Source organism: Sphaeramia orbicularis, chromosome 8 (genome assembly GCF_902148855.1).
Source record: "Sphaeramia orbicularis chromosome 8, fSphaOr1.1, whole genome shotgun sequence".
Classification (NCBI taxonomy): domain Eukaryota; kingdom Metazoa; phylum Chordata; class Actinopteri; order Kurtiformes; family Apogonidae; genus Sphaeramia; species Sphaeramia orbicularis.
The window spans coordinates 29,903,731-29,914,941 of NC_043964.1; the positions used below are offsets into that span (position 1 = coordinate 29,903,731).

Below are 11,211 nucleotides of genomic sequence, written 5' to 3' on the forward strand. Positions count from 1 at the left end.
CTCCAGTCCGCTAGGGGGTAGAAGTTAGCTACATATTCATATTGACATATCGGCATAAAAGACGACTTTTTAATTTAATCTTTTGAGGTGCTGGCAGTTTGTGGTGTTGAATGAGACCAAGGTAATGTGATTTCTTCATTACATATGTTACAGCGTATAGGTAAGTGTTTAAGTACTTTTACGGATTTCTTTTTTTTCCTCCTATTCTTTGTTACTAGCTAATGCAAGTCACAGAACAACTGTTTGCTAGCTCGGCTAACGTTGCCAGATATGGAGAAGAAAATGAGTTTATAATGGCTTTAATTGTGGAAAAAAACTGTCGCACATGTCCTAGAAGAAACAATAGAAACTGAAATCTCAGATAATAACTATGCCTGAATTGTATGTCTTTTGAGTCAGTCGTTGCTACATTAAAGTGATCTATTTGTCTAAATGAACAGGTGACAGGACTGAATGGGAGTGTTTGATTTCTTTACCTTATGCTAAATTTCTACTTTAGGAATGAACCGGAAACGTGCTCTGATTTTGGACACATTTAATACAAAGAAAAGAAAAAATGGGACAGAGAAGTTTGGGACTGTCAGTGAAGGGGATGGTAAGTGTTGTTACCTTATAAAGACATTTAATTGTTAAAAGTGATGAGTTAATTACAAAGCTTTAATGTCTTACAGGACCAGCAGATATCAGATCCACACTGGAGTATCTCATGACACTATTCCCTAGAAAGGTCTTCAATGATGCCTTACCTCAGATTGTGTTGAAGCACCAACTCTACAGTATACACAATGACAAGACTATGGTGGATAGGGAGTTGGTAAGAAGCCGCAGTCAGTTTCTTTGAATTGAACTTTGACTCTCTTACCATAACTCTTCTTCCTCTATTTGGTTTGCAGAATAAACTGCGGGAACAAGGAGAGTTGCTGATGTTCCAGTTAGGCTTTGATGCAGACGCTTTCGGGCTGGTTTTTGCTTCTGATTACAAGGCCAAAGTGTTGGCAGAACAGGAAGGCAGAGACACACAAGGGACGGTGCAGAAGTTCTTGGACAAAGTGGTGGCATTTTGCACAGAACTGAGCTTCAGCAAAGACAAGATGCTCCGGGAGTTTCTTTTCACAGATTCTGAGATAACGTATGAAAAACCTTCAGTATCATCTTTTTTATAAAGATAAATAGGGTTTATTGCCATTTACACATCTACATTACAGTACAAGTACATTGGAATCTGTTGTGTTGCTCTTGAGTTAAGGAAAAAAAGAGAAATGTCTCACACTGTGCATGTTAAAAAAAAAAACAGTTAGAATATAAATAATAAGGGGAAAAGATAATAAATGTACATATACATGCACAGGAGTCATAAGAAATTTGAACTGTGTTAAAAGTAACATAGTGTTGCACCTTAAAAAAACATTAATATTGTACCTTGAACATGATCAATGAAATCTTGTAAAATAACCTTGTGGTTCCTGTTAAAATAAGATATTCTTCCGAAAACATTGGATATTTATTTCAAACTCCAAGCCAAGATTAAGTTTTTCAAGATACGTTAAGATGAAAAATATCAAATTTTTGTGTAAAATTATGCATAATATATCTAGAACTTTAAATCCACAACATGATTTCTATAAACAGGACATTAATAATCGCTTCACCTCTCTTATCAATTAGAAAACTGTACTCGACCTGCAAATTTTACAGTTCAGCTTGTAAACAGAGCTACTGTTTTGTGAAAATACCTGTAAGACTTGTCAAAGGCATTTTTAACAATCAGCACATACTTTGTTTTCTGACCATCCAGGCAGTTGGTGAAGTCGGGGGTTCTGACTGTGAGGGATGCAGGCAGCTGGTGGTTATCCATTCCCAACTCTGGCAAATTTACCAAGTATTTCATACAAGGTGTGAAGAAAAGTTGGAGAAAAGCTCAACAATACTTTGCTTAAATGATATCAGATAATCAATGAGTATCTGAACTTTGGGCGCTCGTTGTGTCTAAATGCGTTTGTTTTTTGTCAGGTCGTAAGGCGGTGCTCAACATGGTGAAGAAATCGAAATATGGTGAAGTCTTAAAGGCAGATTTAGAGGAGCGACGAACAACTGCACACGTGAAATTCCATATGAAATACCACATTCATGATATTGTTGGTGCTGAACTAGTGGAGAGGTACGTATTTTATATTGAGTTTTAATCCCAAAAAATCCATAGCCAACTGTTTCTTCTGTTCCTATTTACAGCATACTCAATTTGACATTAAGTCACTCATTGGATTTTTTTTTTTTTTTTTTTTTTGCAGCATACAGACAACTTCAGGGATATTGTTACGATTTGTTGATTCCTAGAACCACTAACAGACAAGGCTCCTGATTGGACCGAAGAAGTGAAACTAAGAATGTGAGAAAGTGACTTAATTTAAGATTTCAGATTTTTTTTGTGCCAAATGTGTTATAAAACCTTGTGGGTTTGTGAATGAAGAGATGTATTTACATGACCTTGTCAGGTTTTCAATTATCTTGTAATAAAAATGAAATTATTTTCAACAAGGTTGAAACAGCATTGCCTTCTGTGTGGTGTCTGATTTGTTTAAATTAAGCTTGTGATTGCATCTTCAATTTGGTTTTGGTTTTCAGTCACAAAATAAAACATTTATCTTAAATACTAAACTAATATTAAACATAAATCACTGTGAGCCATTACAAGTTCAGGTACATACAGGTTAATTCTCCTGTCAGTGCCCCTCACCTCTGTAGCTGGTCCCTGTGGTCCTTCAATGGCAGCTCATTGCTCATGTGTGCTATGTGCTAATGCTGGGTACTGTGTGTATTACAATGGGTAAAATACAGAGACTGGATTTCAGCATGATCGTTTACTGGCAGATTTCAGCATGTGATTGTATATTTACTGGCAGAGATCTCTGCTTTTCCAGACATCACAATGAGGAAGCACATTTTCAGCTGTATATTGCCTCTAGTAGTTTGTGTACTGTGTTTAGAATGTAACCACTGTGACAGAACAAGGAAGTAATTCATTTTTCTCTACGATTTCTCCTCATTACACTCTGTTCTCATTCAGTCCATTGGTTGCTCAGTCTACTGAGCAGTGCACAGGCCAAGTTAGTTTGAACCTATAGTATATACCTTTAAAATGCATCCACCACACTCTACTGCACAACAGAGGAAGAGAACTGAGTCTATTTTTTTGGACTTTATTGGCTTTTTCAAAAAGTGACAATAGCTTTTATTCATAAAACTAAAGAGTCACAACATTGGCTTGAATTAAAGCACAGCTTGATGTCTGAATACAATACAGATGAGCAACATGTACTTAACCCCTGATCTAGTAGTTCAAATACATTTGTAAATAGGCAAAAATATAACTGTAGCAATTCTAATCTTAGTTTTCAGTATATGTTGCACATACATGCTATCAGCATTAATTACAAAAAGCTAGGCTTGTAGGGAGATTAAGGTAGCGTTAACTGTAGAGGTAATAAACAAACGATATTCATAGTGTTAGTTTAACAATACAGTGAGTGAAGTGTAACTTCTGTAAAGAGAGATAAAAAATAGTCAATCACATGATTATAACAAAAGATACTACACCATAACCGACAGTAGCTTTGTTACTGTTATTAGCAGGCATAAATGCTCTTCTTAGTGACATTGCTTAGCCAGTAGTGATGCTATTAAAATCTGCTGCACGAAGGTTTTCTGATAAATGCCCACAGAGCTTTAAAGGTGCTCTTGTTTCCCACCACCAAAATACCTAAATAGTTCTAATCCGTTATATCTAAGAAAGGTTGGAGCTTTGCACTTGGGCAGCGATACAGTTTAGACACTTGCAGGGAAATGTTGCAAACAGGAAAGAAAAAATACCATTAAGTCGACAGGTCCAATGGAAGCTGAACACTTAAAATACTGGGTCGTCTTCATTTTAGGGGGTAATAGCACTGTCGGTGTCAGCAAACCTGCTTACAGTCTGAAGGTTCAGTACATTTCAGGTGCTGTTCAGTCAGTGAGAATGCTTTAACAAGAATCATGTGCTAAGACTGAAAACTACTGTTAAAAAGGTTATGGTACATGAACAGTAATTTGCGGCAAAAATAACTTCACAGATGTTTACCGTAAGTTCCTTGTTGACGATGCAATGACATGACGGCCCTCGCATGTGAACGTGAAATTAATAAATGCTTTTGATCCTGCAGCTGAACAAAACGCAGCACACAAAACCAAACTGTCAGCTGTGCTAAAACGGTTTTCAGACAATGGAACAAAAGGTTTTCTTGTCAGCTAAAATACACCTTTTCTGCAGAATGCATTTGGCAATATTTCTTCCACTCAAAACAAACAACTACGACTGTAAACAAAAAAAAAGGACAAGGTGGACAACCAGTGGAAGAACGAATTGAAAACATTCCACGGTTTGTTTTACAAAACATCCAATCCATTTTCAGAAGGCCTCAAGAGTTTCATTTTTTCAAAGACTCGTCTATACAGTATGAATGGAGTGACGTTAAGGAAAAACTAGGGTCTGTACCCAATCTCTTTAATCTGACCCTATGCCCAATTTATCATGGAACCAGCTGCTTTAACTGCTGAAGCTACACTTATGGAAGGAAAGAATCTGAAGTACATAGTTTGTGTGTGTATACTGGTGTGTTTCTCCTGTGTCTGTAGCCACCCTCGTCGCTAGCGATCATGTTCCACTGTAACCGTTCCACTGGAGGAACTCTTAGAGGAGAGAGCACTTCCTCTTCTTCTTCTTGACGGGCGGGGGGCAGAGGACGGCCCGGATGGCCTCGTCAAACACAGTTTTAAGGCCACGTTGAGTCAGGGCTGAGCACTCCAGGTACTTGACAGAACCTGAAAGAGCACATAAAATATGAGATTTAGGAGTTAAAAAGATTTAGTGTTTAGCACACTAACACAAAAATTACATTTAGTTGATGGTAAATTGTTGTACAAATAAATGCAATTAACTATGTTTTACTTGTTTTATTTTTATTATGCCCCTTAAAATAAAAGCCAATTAAAGGCTATTTACTGATATTGAACAGTGAAACACCATTTGCCTTTCACACTTTGTAAACAAAAACTGCACATGGTAAATATGAAATAACCCGAAGTTTCTAAATCCTGAAATTCAAATAAAATACTAATAATCACAGGTTAAGATGGAACAATAAATCAATTTGGCCAACAGGGTGCTTTACAAACTATCCGTACAGGCTCCGGTAGTAGATGATGGTTATTATTCAGTTTCTGAACTGGACTCACTGACAGTAAAAGAAAATAATATCTCAAAGAATAAAACTAGATTTTTTTACAGTTAACTTGATGTTCAGTCATCCAGATAAATTAATTCAGGTATTTGGAGCTTTGACTTTTAGTTCAACACTAATACACTTTGTAGCTCATTTGCATCATGTATATTTTTGTCAAACTGATTAGAAGGAGGGTCATGCTGAACTATGATTATTATATCACCTTTTAAATGACAGAACTATAATTACAGACAATAGAAGTACCTCCGATACAAAAGTCATTTGCTATCCAAATGAAGTTAATTAGACACTTCATTCAATTCAATTACAGTGTTCAAGTGTTCATTCATGTGTGATCTTCGAAAAGTACCAAAGCCTCAGCCATGTGTTGGTCTCCTATCATTTAGACAAAATAATCATTGCACCCTTGCTAGAGATACATCATAAGCCAAGGTAACTGTTCCCAGGATGGCAGAGAATGCTTTCTCCCAGACTGATCTTGCTTTGTTTTTCCACAACTATACGACTGAGGCCCAAGGAGGCAGTCCTTTGAGTCTGAGCTTGTTGGTTACTGTTGTATAATTCACATTTATTTCTCCTTCTTGCAAGAATAAATTGTCCATTTTAATTCACATTTTGGTTTCCAGTGATATTTTTCTAACACACTCTTTTCATTTTATGCCCCTTAAAATATAAGTCAATTAAAAGCCGTTTACTGATACTGAACAGTGGAACACAGTTTGTTTTTTACGCTTCGTTAACAAAAACTGCACACGGCAAATATGAGATAACCTGAAATTTCAAAGCCCAGTATCGAAATAAAATCCTAATAATCACAGATAGAGATGAACCAATTAATCAATTTGGTCAAGACGATGTTTTATAAACAATCGGTACAGGCTCCAGCAGTGGATGATGGTATTAGGCTTCTGATTTGGAATTACTGACTGTAAAAGGAAATGTTACCCCAAAAGCTAAACCTTGGTTCCTAACAGATTTTTCTCCCACTTGATATTCAGTTGTTCAGATATAATAATTTAGGTATTTGGAGCTTTAACTTTGTTCAGTTTGTCAAACTGAGTGGGTGGAGGGGTCATGCCAAATTATGGTTATTATATCAACCTTTAAATGACAGAACTCTAATTACAGACAATAGAAGTGTCTCACAGTGGAAAATGATGTGGATATAGCTATTGAAATACAACATTTGTATTAGATTCTCCAGCTCTTTTTATCCAGGTGAATGTAAATGATCATCAGGATTATTACAGTGCTGCAATAAGACCATTATATAATCATTTGGACAGCTTTACAGGGCAGACCTAAAACTTCTTAAACTATGGTTTAAGTGTCTCCAAGCCTAAACATCCCATTCTAATCTGTCAATAAAAACTATAAAGATGAAGAGCAGCGTTACCAATCTCTTTGGCCATGGCCAGGCCTTGGGGGTAGGTAATCGGAGACAGCTTCTTCTCCTTCAGCTTATCTATAGTGTCCTTGTCATCCCTCAGATCCAGTTTGGTACCCACCAGGATGATGGGGGTGTTGGGACAATGGTGCCTCACCTCTGGATACCACTGCAAGGAGAACACGACAGTGATAAATCTCCTAATCCTGGGGTGTTATCTTAAACATTCAAAGGATTAACAACGGAAATAACAGATGGGCAAATAACAAGATGGTGTCTGGAGTATAAAATATACCAATAATTTCACCCAATGCTTCTCTGGGCTGCAGCAGCAGATTGAGACAAATTACTGTCAATAATCAAGTCAGGAATAATGTGACACTAATTGTCAGCTTGATCTAAACTTTTCACACAACTGCATATAATTCAGTTTAATTGAAAAGACAGTGCCTCTGCTCAAGGTACAGTTTTGTTTGTGTTACAAAACAGGATAAGAGTTTTATTTTATGTTTCAAGATGATGTGCACTCAGTGATTGCTATAATCTTATTATTCTGAATCTTGAGAAAACACGACAGCATTACAGGCTGTGGTGGTTGGCTGATTAAAAACACTTTGTCATGTCCTAAAGGGGATGGATATGCGATGTTGATACTGTACTAACTCACCTTGGCACGGACGTTTTCGAATGAGGCAGGACTCACAAGCGAAAAGCAGATGAGAAACACATCCTGGGGGTAAAAAAAAACAATGCAATCAGAGCCCATAACAATCCCTTCCTTCAGAGAAAGAAAAGCCCTCCTGTGTTTCTGCAGCAGAAAGGCGTGGTGTTTTTTTTAGCCCCCTCTAACTTCCTTATTCATTCTACCCTTAACTTAACAGATGGATTATGTAACATCATCACCCACATTAAAACATGCTTTAGGACAAATATCACACAACACAAAGAACCACAATTGCTGCAGTATAATACATCATTGTCTGACTGTCAGTAATTGTACCGTCTGTGGGTAGGAAAGTGGGCGGAGTCTGTCATAGTCTTCTTGGCCTGCTGTATCCCAAAGGCCCAGGTTCACGGGCTTCCCGTCCACCATGACATTGGCAGAATAGTTGTCAAACCTGATGGAAGTCGCATAAGAATGAGTTTAACCCATCAGACTTCATATAAAAACATTGAAAGAGCACCACAATAGAAAATAACACAAATTTTAACTCTTTAAGTGTAAAACTAGCTCCAGAGCCTTCAATTTCCTGAGAGTTCTGCCCAAAAGATCAATAAAGTTCTATCTAATCTAATCTAATTACCAGTTGTTCTACTGTGCATCTTTATCCACTTCTTCAAAAAGACTTATAAACAACAAACTGTGGCTCTTCAGGACCACAGTTATGTTTACTGGCTACTATCTGAATTGTCCATGCCATAAATGCAGTGACTTGGAGCAACTAAGCTGTTACAGTAAGTCACAACCAGATATGAAGCGGCCTTTCCTCATACCTTCCAAAAACATCTTTTACGCAACTACTGTAAAGCTTTGTTACATCCACAGTTGTTACTGCAATCTGTTCTGCAACCAGCCACAAATTTATCTATAAAGTAATGCAAGAGTATGATGCTATCTGATCTATAAATTGACTCTACAGGAAATGGTAGTAATGAAAAAGAGTGGATGCAAATGATGTGACCCACTAGTCTTACATGAATTATTCACACTGGATTACTGTCCGAGATACTCACACTGTGGGGATGTACTCTCCAGGAAAGGCATTGGTGGTGTAGCTGATGAGCAGGCAGGTCTTACCCACAGCTCTGGAAAGGAAGAACAGAGAATAATGACTCCCTTCCTTTTGAGATTTCACAAAAGACAGCTGTAGATTTCAAGCAAAGATATCTTATTTAATCCTTAATGTGTCACTTATGTTTCTAAGTACCTGGTGAACACAATATCAGATAATAGTATTAAAGTGCCTTATTTTCCTCAGCAAACTGTTCAGATATGAACAGAAAGATATGAATATGAATGAACTTTGATAAGATCACAGGTCTCCTAAATGCAATCACTTATAATCAGTTATCACACCGGCTATAACTTGATTCCTGTAAGCCCACTTTTATATAACAAGTCTGATATATTTGTGGTTACAGGATTTCAGGGGGCCCAAAGGTGCTGTGCTTATGTGGAGGAATCCTAGGACTTTGTGGGGCTTGGGGGTCTAAATGTGGTCTTTAATCAAAATATCTTCATATAATTTAACAATATTATGATTACAATATTTATTACAAAGAGTCACAGGTTGTAATGTTTTCAGATTATGCTCATAAGTATAATGATTATAAGTAAAGCCTTTTCTGGTTGATTTTATCTGTTTTATTTTACCCGATTTATCTCTTTTTTTTATTGTACATTGTTGCTCTTTCTGTGTTTTTCTTTTTGTACTGTACACTTTGAGATTTGGTGTCAAATGTAATGTATGTTACAAATAAAATGTATTATTATTATTATCATAGGTAGGCAAAAATATGAATAAACCACAGTAAGCACAATGTCCTGAAGTAATCGTTTCATTATATTGGAGTGAATGCACTGGGTGCCTTAAATATAATAACCTCAATTGATTTATGTTTAAAATTTAACTAATTATTGTCTCTAGTACAGTGAGCCTTACAACAATGAAATCACTACAAACACATAATATCTCACTTTAAACAAAATGTAAAATGTACAATGTGAGTAAAATGAATAATATTACTAGTGTGAATATAAAGAACAGAAGAAAAAATCGGATTTCATTGTCACTTGGCTAAGATGGCACGAAAAAGCACTTTTAAATGTAGTAATGTAGGGAAAACCCCAGGTTAATTTTGGTATTGTTGCTTGAAAAGATCAACCTTAATATAAAAAAAAATACAACTTCTCTAATTTTGATTTTATTGTTATGATTGGTTTTATTGTCATTGTAATATGCCACTTCACTTTTTATTCTTATTTCAGTTACCCTTGTTTAGGCATTTCCTATTTTCCTTATTGTTGATAAATCTTCTGTGTTCCTTGCATATTAGCACTCTATAGCCTAACCCCTGCTTTTAGAAAAATGCCATAAAAATACACTTATAGTTCATTGACTTAATGAGGAAGTAGATTTAAGAAAGTTCATATGTCTCATCTGCTACCATGATATCCTTGGACAAAATGAAATTGGAAAATAAATACAGATATGACTCTGTTCCTGCGGTATTCACCACACCCATATCACCAAGTTCTGACTGTATTTAACCTCCCATGTTACCACACATTTGAATGACATCCTTAACTTATTTTTTTAATCTTCTACCAATTGTGAACTGTGTCCTTTCTATGTTTTGTTGTCCTGAGACAGTAAGGAAAACACCCCATTTGTGTAACACAGTAGTGCGTTTACCCAGCAGTAAACTACATACCTCTGAAATGACACAGACATAAACAAGGAGCTGTTTCTAATCTCCCAACTGAAAAGCAACTGTTACCAAATGCAATATTAAAGTGTGGCTTAAACGGATAGGTGATGTCTGACTCACCCAAATGTGAGGAAAACAATGTCATCGGGATAACTTATGCGAAACATGGGACATTCTAGCCATTCGTATTCTAGCTATGTTTTAGGAAAATAACAAAATGATGTTCAAGAGACATTAATTAATATTCTCTAAAGGTGCAGATTGTGGTCGTGTAACATAAACAGGTAGTCGTAAAAGCTTGATAGCTACATTAAGTTTGGAGGAAAAGGCTTTAACATTAGCTAATCTGTTGACAGCATTTTCTATTACTGCACATTTAAGATACAGTGATAATAAAATAAGAGAGGCACAGATTAGTAGTCAGCTAAATCTGCATTTATAAACTTACCCGTCTCCGACAACGACACACTTTATGGCCTGCATTGCGCCGCAGCTACAGGAATGCTAAGTTAGCTTGGAACCAGCTAACGTTAGCTCACAACTCTCTTTTCCTTTGTCCGGAATTGGTCGCTGGAAAAGTGTCCCAACAGCGTGTCTTTGCCGGCCTTTAGCGTTACAGCGGAACTCCTAGGATGTGGAACCGCTTCTCGGAAACTTACTGTAACTTATCTGTCACTTTTAAACAAGTTTACTCAGAAATTCCCTCGCAACATTCCCATGCTTTCGTGGGCTGATCTGGAGGCTATGAAGCAAAACAGCGGCCACCACCCCTAAGGAAAAAAATGAAGTTATCCACCGCGAGCAGATGGTGCATCCGGTGCTCCGGTTGGACACGCCCACAGAGGGTACGACCCCAAACGGCTTCGACACAACCAGAGAGTCAGCCACTGTTAGTTATAATGTACAGCAGCAAATTAAACCAGCTGTTAATGGTTTAGATAGTTTATTTGTATTTGACTATTTAAAACTGATAATTAAAAAAACTGGACTATTTAGAGTGTGACACAAACAGCCGGAAATTACGTCATATCATGTAAAGGGTTTTTGTAACTGGAGTGTGTTCTTCCAGGCTTTTTTTTTTCCTTTCCTTTTCTTGATTCCTGAGACCCAGCGATG

General features: G+C 36.9%; 2 protein-coding genes across 3 annotated transcripts; one reads left to right on the plus strand and one right to left on the minus strand.

The window, feature by feature from the left end:
- Positions 1–23: 23 nt before the first annotated feature.
- Positions 24–2,545, plus strand: whr1 (winged helix repair factor 1). Of its 2 annotated transcripts, none has more exons than XM_030140154.1 (7): positions 24–121; positions 500–595; positions 672–814; positions 894–1,129; positions 1,796–1,893; positions 2,011–2,158; positions 2,289–2,545. In XM_030140154.1, the coding sequence occupies exons 2-7, from the start codon at positions 502–504 to the stop codon at positions 2,332–2,334; spliced, it is 765 nt and encodes a 254-aa protein (XP_029996014.1). In that variant the 5' UTR covers positions 24–121; positions 500–501; the 3' UTR covers positions 2,335–2,545. The 2 variants fall into 2 exon arrangements, with proteins under 2 accessions (XP_029996014.1, XP_029996013.1); XM_030140153.1 differs by having other exon boundaries at positions 38–160.
- Positions 2,546–3,181: 636 nt separating this feature from the next.
- On the minus strand, positions 3,182–10,884 carry rac1b (Rac family small GTPase 1b). Its single transcript, XM_030140155.1, has 6 exons — positions 10,544–10,884; positions 8,398–8,469; positions 7,664–7,781; positions 7,331–7,393; positions 6,673–6,832; positions 3,182–4,854 (listed from the first exon to the last, which is right to left on the minus strand). The coding sequence occupies exons 1-6, from the start codon at positions 10,576–10,578 to the stop codon at positions 4,724–4,726; spliced, it is 579 nt and encodes a 192-aa protein (XP_029996015.1). The 5' UTR covers positions 10,579–10,884; the 3' UTR covers positions 3,182–4,723.
- Between the last annotated feature and the right edge of the window lie 327 nt (positions 10,885–11,211).